This window comes from Phaethon lepturus, unplaced genomic scaffold, assembly GCF_000687285.1.
Source record: "Phaethon lepturus isolate BGI_N335 unplaced genomic scaffold, ASM68728v1 scaffold22739, whole genome shotgun sequence".
NCBI lineage: Eukaryota > Metazoa > Chordata > Aves > Phaethontiformes > Phaethontidae > Phaethon > Phaethon lepturus.
This window is the reverse complement of record NW_010563962.1, coordinates 24,267-41,631: the sequence shown is the minus strand read 5'-3', so window position 1 is coordinate 41,631 and position 17,365 is coordinate 24,267. Positions and strand designations below refer to the sequence as shown.

Here is a 17,365-nt window from a genome sequence, read left to right as displayed (position 1 = left end):
CTCTTCCTCCTGCCCACAGCAGATAATCCTTCATGCTGAAGGGGTGGAGAAGGCTCAGGATTAGTTCTCTAGCTCCTAAAGGAAACACAGGGCAAAGAAATGGGCTGATGGGCCAAGGCAAGAGGGAAGTTAAGTTTGAAGACTCTGTTGGATAATTGCTATCCTGGCTTCTTCCAACGAGCAACCTGACACATAGGGACTGTGCAGAAAAGGGCTCGGTCACTGGCCCAGCTTTGGCACAGCATATCACAGAATCACAGAATCACTAAGGTTGGAAAGGACATTCAAGATCATCAAGTCCAACCGTTAACCCAACGCCACCACGCCCACTAAACCATGTCCTGAAGCACCACATCCACACGTTTTTTGAATACTTCCAGAGATGGTGACTCCACCACCTCCCTGGGAAACCTGTTCCAATGCTTGGCCACTCTCTCGGTGAAGAAATTTTTCCTAATATCCAATCTCAACCTCCCCTGGTGCAACTTGAGGCCATTTTCTCTCGTCCTACCACTAGTTACTTGGGAGAAGGGTAACTAGAAGAAGCGTAACCTAGCTCCAGGCAAAGGCAAGCCGTGCAGAATGGTGAGGAGAAACATATTCACAGAAAGATGGCAGCAGAAAAGAGGGGAAGGTCTCTGGGGTTTCATTTTCCCCAGTTAAGTTTCCCAGTTGTCTGGACTGAGTTCACTCAGTAAATCTCCAGCGTGAGAGATGCAGAGCGACAATGAAGGGGGAGCAATCTCAGTTGCCTTTGTGGTATCTAGCAAGAGCAAGGACAGCCATGATGCAGTTCAGATACTTGACTCCTGGATGCCTGCAAACTCAGCAAAATTTTCTCCAATATGAGAAAAATAACTACCAGCTCTACTTTCTGTTTAAGAACATCCTTTGGTCAGACTCACTGTACTCCAAACGGCCTCATAGCAGTGCTCCTGCCCTCAGCCTCAACATCAGCGTGAGGAATACAACAGGGAAGACATGCGAAGGAAGGCAATTCCGCACATCTCCCTGATTAGCGGGGTTTTCCATCAGCTGGTAAGGTCAGTGCTGCTGCAGGCTCCACTTCACCAGCCTCTCCCTCTTTCCGCATCTCACGCACTCAGAAATGATTGGATTTTTTTATTTACATACATAATGTCACGCATGAGCAGTCAGAGCAATGAGTCTCCCTCCCCGCTAGCACAAGAAAGTCACTGCACAAGGAAGTGCAGTAAAATACACTGTCCTTTACACACACAAAGCTATGAGTAGACTGGACATTTATCATCTGAGAGCGTGTCAAGTAAGTTGATTTTGGAAGAAGAAGACAGAGATAAGGCACTACTATGGAGTGGCTGTCCTGGCAAGTCTCCCTGCGCAAGAAGTACCCAGAATCCCGGACATGCTGCCTGCTTTTTCTGGATCTTGAAAACCTATTACAGGGAAAAAATGGTGCCTCTGAGGAGGACAGTAGCTCGAAGGCACTCTGTGTACAAGTTACAATTTAGAAAGTATTCTTTCTTCAGCAGAATATACAACACTTTACTCCAGTGAATATATTTATTATACATTACATCAATATAACTGTAGATGCACCAAAGCATTGAACGTGCTTTCTTGCTATACATCTGCTCCCCTCCTTTCCCAGCAGAAGTTAGGTGCTTTGCACACATCTGCTCTTTAAGCGCAACCTGGCAGCATTATAATTCTCCACCAGCATTTGAAGTCTGACCAACACAACCCATCCTTTAAAGTTAGAGGGGATAAAACTCAAAGGGAAAGCGCTGAAATATATGCACCTCCTTAAAAAAATCAAAGCAAATTAAGTCTCTCTACATTTATCTTCAGTGTGAAAGCGGGTGGATGTTCCCTGTCTACATCTCCCCATCTATACCTGATGTCACGTTTCATACATTTATTGTCTGGTTAGAGCTGCTGGGAGGAATTAAGCAATGCAGAACAGATTATTAGTGTAAGGTTGCCTTGGAGTAACAAGGATTAGTTTAATTTAAAAAAAAAAAGGTAAGCTGTCATAAATATTTACATGAAAATTTAATTTCACCACCCAAAAATAATAAAAGTATCCAGCTTTTTATGCAGTGCTTTCCAGAAATCACCGGGTACTTTATACACAACATGAAAGCAGCTGGGGCAGGCAGAGGACCTCCGCCACAGCAGCGTCCAGGAGAAGACCCCAGTGTCGCCTATCCCCCAAACATCCCAGGACAGGGCCAGTGCATGAGCGACAGCCCTTGGCAGAGGATTCACCACAGGGAAGAAATCCCAGGGGCAAGTGATGCTAATTCTTGCCCTGCTGCTCCTGCCCAGGACCCCTCGCTCCATGAAGGGGAAGCACCGTGCCCTCCCTGTGCTGCACGCAGCACTGAGCTGACACCTCGCCTGCGGCCCGAGCCAGCTCTGCTCTTCAGAGACTGCTTCCATGCAACTGAGGCTTTTACCTACCCAAAGAAAAGACAAATTCAAGAGTAACAAAGGAGCAGAAGCCACCTCTTGGGCTCCCCTTGCCAACTCTTCATTGACCCTGGTTTGTTTTTACAGCCAAGCAAATACCAGTACAGGTGCTTCAGCACTGGGGACACACCAGCTGGTTCTCAGAGGGGAACTGTGGAGGTGAGAAACCTAACAAAAAGATCTCGACCTTCCACAAAGCCAATGTCTGACCACATCTGAGGGAATTCTGAGTTGGCAGCAAGTGTCCCATGTCCCCAGCTGGACAGCGGCAGGGCAGAGCAGGGGAGACCTCGTAAGCAGCCTGGAAAGACAGCTATGGGCACTTATGCCCGCTTTTCCCTTCCCCTGTCCGACTCCTTCGCACCCTCCCCTTTTGACCCACCAGGCACGATCCGCTCAGCTCTGGTGCCCAAATTGTCCCAGTGCTTTCCCTTCCTCTCTTCCACTGCCCTGAGCTCTGGGCTGACGACAGCAAGAAGCCAGCTGGGAGGGAAGCCTGGAAAACCAAAGCAGAGCACCTTGATGCTGTTTTGAGACTCCATCAGTCAGTGGATAGAGTTCACAACCTCCTGGGATGCAAAGCTCCCCAGTTATGAAGCTCTACGTCCCACCAACGCAGCTGCACTCCTCCTTTCTTCCCTTCTTCCACAGGCACACTCCTCCACCACTGCTACTTATTTCCATCCACTGTGGCCAGAGGCCCATCACATATCAGCACGAGTTCATCCAACATGATGAACAGGCAGCAAATCCACTCAGCGTGCCTCTGTGAACCTCAGGCCACCCAGCACTGTCCCAAAACAGCTGGTGTCCCAACTGTCCCATGCTGTGCTTCACCCTGGGCAGAGCTTTCCTGTAAACACTGCCATGCCATGGCATGGTTTCCTTCAAATCCCTCCTTAAAACCTTCCTTTGCCACAATTCCTGCGGTCCTTTCCCCCACAAATCCCCACTGTGACAGTCCTTTCACTGCTACAGTCCAGCCAGGACACAGGACAACCTGCTGGCTTTTCCTTCCTATCCACAGCTGGAGCAGAGGTTGCCTTTCTGCATTTAAGCTGCATATCACTGGGCTCAGGGCTTCAACAGCAGAAATAACACTGTGTGTGCTGCCTCGTACCCAGCTGGGCAGGAAGAGGAGCCTGGTGCCCACCACCCACTGCAGGTCATCCTTGGGGGGCATGAGCTCCATCCCCCACGCAGCGGACCTTCCACCAGCCAGAGAAGCTCCACTGAAGATACTCTGCTCATGAAAACTCCTCTGGTGCCAGAAAGCTTCTGCTCTCGCAGGACTGGAGGAACCCTGCCTTTGCAGCTAACCAAAGCTGCTTTGCTTTATCTGATCGGCCGAGAGCAAAGGGTGCGGCAGCAGCTCCGGAGCGGCGGCTGCAGAGCGATGGATGCAGCACGGTCCCGCTGCCTCAGCCATTTGTCAAGGACTGCAGAATGTCAGAGGAGAGCTTGGGGAAAGGGCTGTAAGGAATTCGGGTCTCCAGCAGTGCAAGATAGAGCAGGCATGCCACAAGAGGGGTTAATCTCTCCAAACAAACAGATAGGGAAACAGGTTCTGCAAATTATTCCCTCTTGTGGGAATTATTCCCTCTTCAGGCAGAGCTGAAGTTATACTGGGGAGTAAGGAGCTGAAAAAAGCAAGGCAGAAACATTTCAGCCAGCAAAATTGTTGAGGCTCCTCTCTAGCCAGAGGCTCTTGCTGTTATCTCCAGCAAGCTGGAGGGGCAGAGAACCTGAAACACATCAGCCTGCCGATCACGGCCGCAAACCAAGCCAGATATTTCAAGAGTGGAAAACCGTCTGTGCCTCTTGCTCTACCCTGAAGGACTCCCCCCTCTCTCCCCCTCACCCCACTGCCTCGGAAAGAATTCACTTCTCCGCACCTTTCAAATCACATCCAGATTTTCCCTGGCACAGGTTCCAAACTCACTTCAAAAAAAGGCAGCCCCAAATGTACACATAATTAGTCCCAGCCCATGGAGCGGCCAGCTACGTGGGCTATTCCTAGGATGGGGAAGCAGGCATGGGAGATGGCATTTCCAGGAACCCTGCACTTAGCATCTGTTTGGCAAAGTCCTGCACTGTGCACATATCCTGGCAAAAAGGAGGGGGACCAGCAACGTGCCTCTGGGTCTGTCCTGGGTATAGCATAGGCATGGAGTTCCATACATTGTGAAATGAAGCTGAATTAAACAGTTCTTCTGTGAAGACAACCCCTTACACTCTCAACAGTTTGAGATCCTGCTGGAAGGAGCACAGTTAGTCCTATTTGCCAGCAATTACTGGGAAAACTACAGAGCACAAGAGAGGGGGCAAGACATCTCTCAGGCATTGGATGAGGTGGCCAGAGGAATAGGTCATGAAGTCTCCATGGAAGAAAAGACAGTGGAGAGCCCCCAAGGCTTCAAGGGCTGCTACCTATGATATAGGAGAATGATTTTGGCCTTGGCTAAAACAGTGAAAGCTCTTCATGGCATCATTGGGTCAGTTTGTTGCTGCAAGAGGAGATACCTTTTCTTCACCCAGCTCAACAGCAACCCTCGGTACCTGGGCTTCCTACCCCAAACGATTCATGCTTTGCTATTGCAGGACAGCAATGGCCTTGCTACCCTTCCTACTGAAAAAAAAAAAAAAAAAAGACATTTCTGCAAAGACAAAGAGTTGAGAAGAAGACAAGAAGGAGGAAAGGCAGTCTCCTACTTAGTAAATCCTTTGAGTTCTGGCTATCCCATCAGACTCGGCAGCTTTTCTTCATGATCAAGAGAGTAGAACTGCATCAGAAGATGCCCCAAAACGTTCTCCAAAGCCGCACTGCAACTCATCCATGCAAGGGCTCACTGAGAAATGTAAGAGTTCACTGGAGCAAAATGTTTCCAAGGCCATTTTTCCTATGGTCTTCAGTGCCACGAGAAAGTAAGGTAGTTTGTTTAAAGACAGCTCAAAGGTCAAAAGCAGAGCAGCTGCTTCAGCACAGCAGTCTGCCTGGGGTAATACTATCTGCACATCAGCAGGGTTAGTGGAAACCCTACAGAAAAGGCAACCGTACTGATTATGGGCTGCAAGCTAGCCTGGGACCGTCCACCCAACAGTGCTATAGCAGAAATGCCCATCTTGCTAGAGCAGAAAATAGTAATCAAGGCCCCATCTTTTGCCCCATCTCCAGCTCTGAGGAAGACGCAGTGGGACTGGGGAAGGTCTGGTACTGTAGCTGGAAAATGGATGAGTTGTCCTCCACCTCCTTCATGGGGCCTGTGTGGAGGGCTATTAGCATCCTCACAGTTGTTCTGGGAGAAAAGCCCCAAAGTATGTGGGCACCACTGATGCCCATGCCGAGCAGCTTGGCAGGCTGGGAAGGGAGTAGAAAGGACGCATCATTCTGCTTTTTACCCTACTTTTTATCCGACTGAACCCCCGTTCTCCTCCCTTCTTGGGAGTTCACTATTGTCTGTAGCTAAAGCTTCCTAAAAAGCAATTTTACAGCCAAAGTTAGGTCAGCCTCAGGCAACCCCTCCTTGCTGAGGCTCACGTTTCCAGCGAAGCAGACTGGCCAGGATCTGCTCCAGGCCACTCGGGCTGTACAAAGTTTGGAAGGCTCCACTCTCCTTATAAAAGCTGTTTCCTGAAAGATCTGGCACAGCCCTTACTCAGCAGGCCCAACTGAGCTCATTTGTTTTCTTAGTTCATTCTTTCCTGGGGTCTCCATACCATCATCTCCCAGCCAACACACGTGTAACCCTTAGTGTGAACTCCTGCAGGCGAGGATGGAGCTGCCCAGCACGACGTCCCCCGGGCCAGACAGTGACAGGTCTCTTCCCTCTCACCAGCTGCTCCTGACTCTGCTCCAGGGCCTGCAGCCGATGCCACGCATGGGCTGGGTGCTGCCAGAGCTGTTTTGAGGGGCCATCCTTAGCACCACATGAAGCCAGGCAGGCTGTGCCAGGGGCTCAAAGCCAGCAAAAGTAGCCAAGAGTCCACTTCAAATTCCCCTAAATGGCAGCAGAGGCTTTTCAGGCATGGTGCAGGAGCACTGCAATGTCTTGCCAGGCAAAACCAGACCCCACCAAGCTGTGCTATGGGATGAGCGTGGTGCCAACCCCCGGCCCCAAACCTCAAGTACAATTGCTTTGCTCCGCTTCAGAGGACCCAGCTTTATGACGCCACTTCAGAAGAGCTGAGTGGGCTGAAGGACTTGCACTTACGAGACTGTTTTCTGATACTATCAGAGATCTACTTCAAAAGACCCAAAGTCTCTAGAAATTTCCAAGAAGTCAAATCCTCGAAGCAAACATTAACAAAATGAAGCAACACAGAGCAAACAGAGTTCCTGTGGGTTGGATGTTGTAACTACGGAGTAATCATGGAACTCTCTTCCCGTTCCAGGAAACCAGCCTGACAGACAAACCCAGATGGCACCTTCTCAGGTCGTGGCAGTGACTCTGATTTTGGGACGCTTAGGGACTTACTAAGAAAGACAGAGCTGCAGGAGGCACAGGGTCACAGGAGACATTTTTGAATATTGCAGTGGCCACAATGTCTAATGTTACGCTACAATGGACTTCCCAGAAAGCAGCGTACTTTCAGTAAATCACTGGAGCCAAATCTCCACTGGTAGTGAAATTCAGACACTAAAAATGTTGCTCAAAATGAGATTGGGAACAAACTACAGTACTCACACAAGCTGAACATAATCAAAACCCTAGCAAGACTAAGCATACTGGACCCACATTTTGTAGAGAAAGAGACCCAGGCTGTTTGCACCGAGCTCACGTAGATGGCTCCCCTAGGCAGAGAGGGACGAAGTTTGGGTTCAGCTGTAAGTAACAAAACCCATTGCCATTCCCAAAGTGGGAAGACCAAAAACTGCTCCAGAAAGGAACCACACTGCTTTGTACATCCTCTAGCATAGCCAGCAACTATTAAAAGACCCTTCCCTTACCCCTAAGTGAAGTCCTCTCTCAGAAGCAGACACAGCTTGCAAGCCATCTCACCAGGGAGGTACAGCTCATCGTCCTGCTCCAGAGAAAGCCACCAGCTCCTGACCTCTGGGTGATGTGCAGCAAAGGCAGGAGGGCAAAAGCAACATGATTCCCACTTCTTAGTAACACAAATTCCCTGAAGCAAGAGGACTTCTGAAGCTGCCCCATGAGGACAGGCAGATGCAACATTATCTGTCTTTCCAGTGGCTACCTCCTGCTTGGAGGTAGGACACCACCCTGTGCTGGGATCTTCTCACCACACCACCCCTTGCCCTGTGCTGGCATGTGAAAGTACAAGTGGTAAAGCTGCAGGTCAAGAAAATGAAATGTCAGGAAAAATTTCTGGGAGAAGCACGAACTAGCGGTTTTCCAAGTCAATGTGTGACTACCTCTGAAAACGATATTATTTAATCCTGTTGCAAAAAGGGGACCAGCGCAAAAGGGCAAACATCTCTGCAGAGGACACACACAAATGCACAAGCTCCTCTGAGTATGGTCATCCTAACTCCCCAAAACTGCATTCCAACACAAGAGCCAGCCTTTATTTTCCAGCAACTCCAGCCCCCTTTTTCCTCCAATGGAAATCCCAATGACATGCCTCTTAGCAAAGGGAAACTATTTCAACACCAAGAAGAAGAAACAAATATTGATGAGTGTGCTGTGAGAAGCAGTGCTCCGACCAGGTTTCCCGAGCCCAATTGCTGCCTTCCAAAAATAGCAGCATTTTGGTGGGAATTTTCTGCAAGTGCTGCACAGCCAAACTGTATGTCCAATTTTTCCAAGTTATGCCCTTTGCCAGTTTGGCTTCCATTTTTCCTCCCACTCCTTGCTGGCAGGAATACTTGTACAGTGAGGGCTTTTCTGCTGTATTAATGTCAGGTGTGCTTTGCTTTTGCTGATGTTACAAGGACAAGCCAGAATCAGAAATCCCTCTATAGGAAACCCAGACAGGTTTCTCTTGCTCAGAAAGAGGCGTAAATGATTTTCTTCATGCCAGCCAGAGAAAAGTAAAGCCCACTAAATGCCTTTATGTTTCCAGAAAGGCCAGGAGGCAAAGCACAGCACAAAGGGCTGCACTAAATGGATGTGACAGTCACTGGAAGTGATTATGGTACCGTGACGTTTCTAAATATGCCCATTAGCTACTTGGGTGTGGGGGTAAAGACAACTCTGTGGTCAAAGGCATTAGCTATGGGTGCATGAAAGACTCCTAGAGCCCCCTTAGGCTGGTTATTTTTGCAAGGCACATTAGGGTTTTTTTTTTTTCACCCGTAGCAGCAGCACCAAAGGGCAGCCACAAGCAATCCCCCACACCACAAAGTTTGCAACAGACCATTGCAACCGCTCCTCGGGCATACAAACACTCAGCTGCACACCGGGCTGGCAGGGCACACGTCATGCCACAGAAATCCTGTCTTTGAGCAACCAGTCCCGAACATCATGGGAGGAAGCCACGGCTGTCAATCAGCTTAATTTAATGTGTGGAATTCAATTGTTTTTTCCTTCTCTCTGGATGGCCCTTTGGGTTGCATGGGACAGGAAAAACAGCGTATAAGCAGTTCCTGGGGAGCCTCACACGATCCTCAGCCCTGTGCCGTGCTGGCCTTCTGAAAACAAGCTGGCTGCTGTGGAGGTTGCTCCTGGCAGAAGCTGTGCAAGCGGAGCTGCTCAGCTGAAGTCCTTCACTAATGAGTTCAGGAGGGAGAGAGAACGACTGAGGGGTTTAACACTCGCTGGGCACACTGCTAACAAATACAGATGTTTTAATGGACATGGTGCAGGCCAAGAACTTGCTATTGCTCAGATGGTTCAGGAGATAAGAGCTAAAGCATGAGTATCCTCATACACAGAAGGAAAAAGCTCCTGCCACACCAAAACCAGCATGGTTTTTGCTGGAGCCCACTAACCTACCTGGGAGAAAGGGGATGATCCTTTGCTTGGGGTCCTTCTGCCCTCCTTCCATCGGAAACTTGTCCAGCATTTGCATCTAGAAAAGGAAATACAAGAGAGGTGATTAAAGTGATTAACTTGCATGACACAAGGCCACTCTCCCCAAGAGGAGCTGAAGCTCATTCTCTAAAACCAGGAGTGTCCTGAGACATTGTACGCAGCACCATCAGCCAGGGTATGGTGACCTGCAGCACCAAGGGAAGCTCATTGAAAGCAGTGCCAGAACCACAAGATCTTAGCATCATCGCCACTACTTTCAAGACATTTCTCACCACTGATGTTGCTCATCTGTGGTGAGATATCATTCTGCTCAGCACGGGTGATTTATGTTACCTGCATTTCTACAACTATTAAGTTTCATCATGATGAACCTTAGTCACTAGATCTCAGAAGCTCCTCAAAAAAAGGCATATTTTAAGCTTATTAGCTCAAGCATTACACAGCACTGACAACAGTTCCTGGACTACAGCTGACTTGGACTCATGGCACCAACTCATGTTTGCCCGCAAAAGGCCATAAAGTTATATGTCAAGTTTGGGGAACACTGTGTGCTACACAGGCTTTGAGGGATGAATGTCTTATGGGATTTTCAGCATTAAAGAAATCATTTCCTGACTGATGCAACTGCAATTAGTATGTTTAGTCAGCAAAGAGGGTGATAACCAGATCTTGCTCTTGCTGGCTTCAGCACACGCACATAACTTCCTTGCAGCTGTTATGATGCTTAATACCGATGCCCTGGCAGCACCCACGTCCTCAGCATTTCCTTTACTTGGTCTTGCTGGAAAACACCATTTGGATTAGGCTTTGCATTGTACACAGAGCAGAAGAATAGAAAGAGCAGGCCCAGCCATCCATCCAACCACTCAGATACTCCTTTGGAAGGATGGGGAGGGAGATGCAAACTCTCCCTTGTTTTTTCTGGGGCATGGATCTGAGCTCAGTTTCCCATCACCTGAAGAGCTCCTTGGTTCCCAGGCTATTTGAAATGGGTCTTGCCCTCTCTTATTGGAGCTAGTACACTCTGCATAAATAATTAAGCACTTACGGAAGCACTGGAGACAACCCGCCTAGGAAGTGTCCTGAGCACCTACAAAGTCTAAAGAGCCATTCTCCTCTGGCCCAATTAATATTTAAAGTATTTCATGAAAAGAGGAAACTATGCAACCAGAGAGCCTGAGCCATTAATCCCACGAGAGGCCACGCTCCCTCCTATCTGCTGCTCCGTCACGTAACATGGGGAACCCCTTCACCATGGGGAGTCCATCCAGGGCCAAACTCTGGGGTCCTGATACCCCCTGGGATGTGTCCCACCTGGCTCCCTGCTTTTCATGGCTCTTATTCTTTGGCAACTATTCTACCCCGTGCTTTTTACAGGAGGTCTCTGCTCCCAGCTAAGGGCTGTGGACTCCTCTGCTGCTAGGCATGAGCTTGTTTAAAGCACTGTAATGCTAAAGCTAAGTCCTTTTTGTCGATATAGCCTTCTGCACTCCTGCACATGCAATACTTGTATTTTTTTTCTTGGATCTCAGATGCACCAGGATAAATTTCTTGAGGTTTGGTGGAGGGGGGCAGAAGGAAGGAAGTATTTTTCTTATATTTTGAGAAGAAATAAAAAACTCCGCCAACACTCCCAAAGAAAACAGGAAAACCAAAAGAAGCTCTTAAATATTCTCTTCAAAATGAAAACAAGACAACTGAAAACCAGGATGACATTAAGCACAAATGAACCCTGTTTACAGCTTCTTCTCAAAGCAAATTTTAAAGAGTTTACACCAAAGAAAATTACTCCAAACTCAGCAATAACTGGGGACTGTGGTGATGTTACCAGCAACCACAAAGCGAGCACGGCCGAGGGAGGACTCGCCTTCCTGAGGCACTGCAGGCTCCCCGGGCAGCACCACTTCCCCAGCCTCCCTGGGCACGCGATGCCCTCCTGCTCTTCCCTCAGCCCCGGAAAATAAAGGATGACACCACATCCCCATTACCCTGCAAAACACCCGTGTTGTGCTACAGTGGAGACGCGCCTCTGGCCCGGCTCCTCCTGTTGGGAAGAGCTCGGGAAAGCTTGTGACTGCCGAAGGGTGAGCAAAACAAGTCGCAAACGCCGCACATCTGATTGCTGTTAAGCAGCACAATACTTCAGCCGCTGGAAGCTTTCTCCTCCTCTCAGTTTTGAATGCGAGCTGAGGCGCTCTCGCTCCCGGGAGCACTGAGAGCCTCCAAGGCGTGAACGGTGCAAGCCATGTTTTCTGCCGTATGCACGTGCCTGGGCTGTGCTCCTGGCCAGATCCGCTCCCGACCATGTGATCCCACCAAACCCGGCCAGAACTTCATCCCAGAAGTCCTCCATTTCCTTTTTCATGACTGAAAGTGCTCCTTGCAGTGGCTGCTCAGCAAGCAGGAGGCAGTGTGGGGACCCTCTCCCTGCAGCCACCCTGCTCCCCTCCAGCCCAGAGCCACCAGCACCAGCCCAGCCTGACCAGACACTGCACCGCCTGCCGCGGGTCGGTGCCGTCACGCCTGTGCCCTCACAAGCTGCTACCTCTTCTCTTGCTGGAGGGAAGAAAAGAGGTCACAAGGTGCCTGGAGCGCCCTGTGGCCTGCACAAAAAGAGAGGAAGATGGGGAAGGAGCAAGGCAGAGGGGTCGGTCCCGTGGGTCCCACCCAGCGTGGCTGCCACATCACACGGCTCTGGAGAAGGCAGCAGCAAATACTAGTTCATCAGTTTTACTAGGCATAAGCCTGTGGTTGAAGAACAGCTAAAAGACCCACTCCAAAGAAAACAACCCCAGCGCCGGATGTAATCACGGCAGGCAGTTTGCGTTAGCAAGATACAAGAGCACACGTCTGCAGAAATCCAGCCCGTGGGTCGTGGGCTGACAGCTCTCCGTAGCACCACATGCCGTAAAGTTGCAGTGAGGAAAAGCACAAAGCAGCGATGGGGAAAGGTCAGCTCCAGAGCTGAGAGATCCTCCAGAGACCCAGAGGAAGCCGGCTGGCAGTTCTCTGGGTTTTGAGTCTCCCTGTACCCTTTTCTGGCCCATCTTACTCCTGCTGATTTTGCAGGATGGAGACCGCAGCAGAAGCTGACGTCTCTTGCCCAGGAAAGCCAAGGAGAGCAAACACAGTCCTGCAAAAGGGATAGAAAAAGGGTAAAAGTACAGCAACCCCACAAGCCCTGGGGGAGGGATGCACAGAGGATGGTCTGCAGAAACAGAGGCACACCAGAGACAAGGCAGGGCAGGTTTCCCGGGAGAGCACCCTTCTCCCCAGCACAGAGAGACTCCCACAAATCATCTCAGCGGCGAGGGTTTGCATTCAAGCTCCAAACAAGACTACCCACATCACACTCTCAGAAGGGAAAACTTGCCAGGCCATCCAAGATCCCAGGAAAAGGGGAAGACGGGGCAGGTGAGAGGCAGGCAGACACACAGCCCTTCGGAGCACAGCTACCCCCGCCGAGCACGGAGAACACAGAGAGGCCAAGTGCCAGTCTGGCTCGCAGCAAGGCGCTCAGCCAGGCTGGGGAGAAAAATGAAGAGAAAAAAAGAAACAAAAACCCTATTGTTTCTCCCCTTCCAAGATTTTTTTAAAGTGTTTGTGACAGAATCTTAAAAAAAAAAAAAAAAATTGGAGCAGGTGCAATTTAAAGCACACATTTTGGTGTGTTTTCATTGTGTAGGAAGCTGTTGTCTCACACTTTTTACCAACTCCTTCCCAGTAATGCTGGGTGGGAGGGTGATCACATGGCTGCCAGGGCCTGGCTCCCGAAGCCAGGTCGCGGGCACGGACATCTCAGTGGCATATCCGACCCGCAGCGGGGCTTCCCACAGCCACACACCAGGACAGGGCACAGCGCCACATTTCTCCTGCTATTTCTCCACCACCCATTTATCTTATCAAGTAGCTGTTTTTCTTATTAACCCAGAAATGTCTGGGCAGAGAGTCTTTCTGGAGCGAGCTGAAGGTCCATGTGCACCGTGGGAGCACGCTGGCCCTGTGGCCGAGCATCAACAGGGCAGGCGATAACGCCGGCGGGGCCTCCCTGGGAGAGGGAACCTTTCAAAAGCAGCTTTGTATCAACAGCTAACATGTTGGCAGACAGCTTCTTCATTAACAGGAAACTCATAAGATAATATCCTAATTGAATCAATTAAGAGTTCTGCGGGCTGCAGGGGATCCTAGGGAGAGGGGAATGTACGTGCTCAGCAGTATTCCCAGGAAGCAGAGCATTCAGGAAGGGCTTTGCCCAAATAAGAGCTGATGGTGTAATGCCAGAGGGATGCGCCTGCTGCAGGAGCAGGGCTCCAGGTCTAACAGCCTGCAAGTATGCCCTATTGCTTCCCGGATGGAATCAAACTCCAAGAATTCTCTGCAAAATAAACCAAACCAACACCTCCAGCCAAGTGCTGGTAGATAATAAGGTGTGTCATCACTTTGCTGCCTCTCTTCTGCTCTCCACAATAAAGTCGAAAAGTTTTCCCCTCTAAAACATAAAGGTGAGGAAAAAAATTATTATTTTTCATTTAAATTCTGGTCTGGTGGAAAGAAAAATGTCAAGGTGAAATGAACACAGAGGTCCTGCATTCCCCCAATAATGAGGAACCAGAAGGGCACGGATTTGCAGCAAGTCCTCTGCAACTGGGGGTGGACTCTGTGGGATTTGCTTTTGTTAAGCTGCTCTAAAGCACAGGCTCTCCATTACAGAGTGTTGGGGCTTGCGTGGCACGTACCAAGGATGCAGAAGAGAAAGCAAGTCTTTGCCAACTGATGGAGGGGATGGTGTGCGTCACCCAACAGAAAGATATACCAGCACGGGCTGGGGGGTGATGAAATACCCAGGCGAGGAGAACAAACTCTTCCACTCTTGCACAACACCAGGAGCCGATGTCGGAGCCAGGCCATGAGCCGTAATCACAGGCACAGGGCGAGGGAAGTTCCCCCTTCTCTTACCAACAGGATTCGCTTTGCCTGTGTGACAGAGGTTAGGCATAAAACCACGTTCCTCCTTCTTGGTCTAGCAAGCAAGAGCTGACCTAATCCGTGCCTCCACCAGACGCATCCGTTACCCAGAGCAGAGAAGTCAGCTTTTGACACCACCCGGAGGGAAAAGGGGAAAAAAAGGAGTTCAACAAAAGGCTTCAGAGTCTGGCTGAGTGCGCAGCGGCAGAATCACAGAAGACTCTTTGTGAGAGCAACAGCCTCCCTGCTGAGAGGAGGCAGCAGCTTGCCATGGGGGAAAGACGGGTCTGAGCCAAGCCTACTCTCATCCCACACTCCCAAACTCCCCGTTGGCCCTGCTCCGTGTGAGGGGGAGAATGCTGCAGGCAGCCGGGCATACCACATGCCTGGCTGTCCCTGTGGTGAACTCCAGATGGGGACCTGAACAGACAGTGCTCACCCTGAGCTCAACGTGCTCAGCAGGGCGTTAGTCAGGTCTCATCTAATGGAAGAAGGGTCCCCCAAGGGTCAGCATCCCACTGATCTCCAATTGCAGTGGGAAAGGGGTGCAGGTCCAGCAATGCCTGCCATCACAGCAGCACCGCAGCCCCATGGGGACGTGATGAGGGACACGGCTGTGCACTGAGAAACAGAGAGTTTGCAAACGTGCTCCTGCAGATCAAAACACCCTCATGCCCCAGAACCAGCTGGTTCAGTGAACATCTGTCAAGCAGATAGACTGGAAAACAGAACGACATCTGGCAGCGGCTCACAGGCTACTGGTGGTCAGGCTCTTTGCAATCCTATGAGAGGCACCTTCCCTGCATCCACATGGACTGTCTGTGAGGAAAAATAGGGGAAACGCAACAGCCCAGAAGACAGAAAAATCAACATGGAGCAAGATTACATCCCAAGTGTCAGTGATGCTGAGCTGAGGAGCTCAAGCCTGGGGAAGGACTCTACTGGTGGTACACCATGTAAAGCCCATTCAGGGGCCAAAGCGAGTGGTTGTTCAATAGCAGTAATGGGAGCCGAAGGGCAGCACAACTGAGTGGTTTCTTGATGACCACAGTTTCTTCCCAGTTCCTGTTTTTCTGGTGCAAGGGATGAGACATTCAAGCCTATTTTACGCATTACCGGGCCAGGGGCAATCCTGACCTACTCAGCACCAGGAAATGGCATCACAGAGGCTGGATTGTGAAAACCTGATGGAAAACTTTAAGCATCGCTCAGCAACAGAGAAAAAAGAATTAACTGAGGTCAGAGAAAAAGGGCTACACAAATTGGCAGCAGCTGCCACTGGAAGAGAAATTTCCTATGAAATCACAGGAAGCATTAGACAGAGGGAGACATTGGTGCCTGTGAATAGCTCACTGGCATGGAGGGGGCCACAGCCGCGGGGCTGGGCAGGACACATCCCTCTGCCCATGCTGCCACAGCCAGCCTCAGGACTGAGCCACCGCCAGGTCTGTGCTGCCCCAGGTGCTTGCCCATAAACCACATGGACCAAGCCCGGGGAGCTGCTGGGCTCTGCTGGCACACCGGGGCTCGGAGGATGTGGCAGCTTCGCATCCCTGGGTCTGGTCTGAGTGCAATGGTTCTCCAAAAGCCACTGAGCAAGAAGCTTCCACTGCGTAGGATGGAGGAAGTTTCCAGCCCAAGCACCCACTGATTCTCTAAGCAGAAAATCAGCTACACTCACCTCTGGCTTAAGCAATCGAGACCACGACGGGCACTGCACGCTCCCAGGGCTGCTGGGATTCTGACAAAGGAGGCACTTGGCCCCAAGCGTCTAACCCCTAAAAGCCTGTATTAACCTCAGATTAAGAAGCCTCCTGTTCTATCATCCAGCCTTGAAACTTAACCCCCCAGAAATGACTAAAAGAGTATCACGTTTGTTTATCAACAATGAAAGGATAGAAGCTTCTAGTCACCGATACCATCATCGCAACAAACACCACATGCTAATTGCAGCAGATGGGTGAAAGAGAGAGTCACGGAAGGAGGAAGAGAAATACCCTTGGTCTCCAGATAGGTTTCTCTCTGGTCAAGCCAAGCCCTGCTCCCTGCAGTGACTCCTGTGTCTGTTCTGCGCTCATACAGAAAGCGCGTTTCCAAGAGCACTAAAAAAATCATGGTTTAAGACGTTTGAAGTCTGTGTGTTTTCAAAAGCAACAAGAAGCTCTGGGTGCCCACTTGGAGGCACCCAGAAAGGAACCAGAGGGCAGACAAAGCTTCACATTCCCCAAACCCAGCTCCATTAAGGTATCAGGTGAGACACCCCAAGATGGTGGGATCCAGACCGCCACTCATTTTTGGATGGCCCAAACAACGCCTGAAAAGCAGTGCTTGCTTCCCCTCCTTTTGTAAGCCTATGAAGAATATATTCGGGACCGACTAAGGAGAAAGTTTAGTGTTTAAAAAAAGAAAAAGAAAACCTCACATTTGGAGAAGAGCACCAAGCAATTTCCACTAACACAGGCTCCTCACGAAGCTGCTAATCTCTCTGTCTGCTTCTTGGGTGATTAAAATACATTGCTTTTTACGTTTGATTCATTGGTGCTGAATCCTGGAAGTCATCATTCTCTTTACAGTACTATACTAATGCATTTTCCACTTAATTTCTGATAATTGCAGCCTCTAGATGGCATTAGGCTGGGTAGGCAGGTCCCAGACTGCACAGATGAGCACTGAAAGCTGCAGCACTTCCAGAAGAAGAGCATTAACACCACCAAACAACCCCTACAGCATCCATAATTCACCACAGCGACCCAGCCGTGGGAAGTGACTCTTGCCGGTAGACACGCTTGGGAACAGAGCAGCAATACCCAGGGGTGACACTGGTCTGCGCCGCTTCCTCTTCCCCATCCCATCCATGGGAACATCCCTCCAGCACAGCTGGGGCTGTGTCACATCGGGAAGTATCCCTGGAAGGTGCCTCAGTATGGGAGCAGGGAAGAGCTGTGCCACCTGCCCCAGACTGGGGCCAAAGACCACAGAACAACAGCCCCGTTGGAGCTGTCCCGGAA

At 50.1% G+C, this 17,365-nt stretch overlaps 1 protein-coding gene across 1 annotated transcript in view; it reads right to left on the bottom strand.

The window, feature by feature from the left end:
• The window catches only part of LOC104626699 (SH3 and PX domain-containing protein 2B-like), a gene marked incomplete at both ends in the record, with an annotated part of 36,690 nt that overhangs the window by 7,132 nt on the left and 12,193 nt on the right, over positions 1-17,365 (bottom strand). Inside the window, one exon of the mRNA XM_010294689.1 lies at positions 9,354-9,429. Coding sequence (XP_010292991.1) covers positions 9,354-9,429 — 76 coding nt within the window. The remainder of the gene's footprint in view (positions 1-9,353; positions 9,430-17,365) is intronic.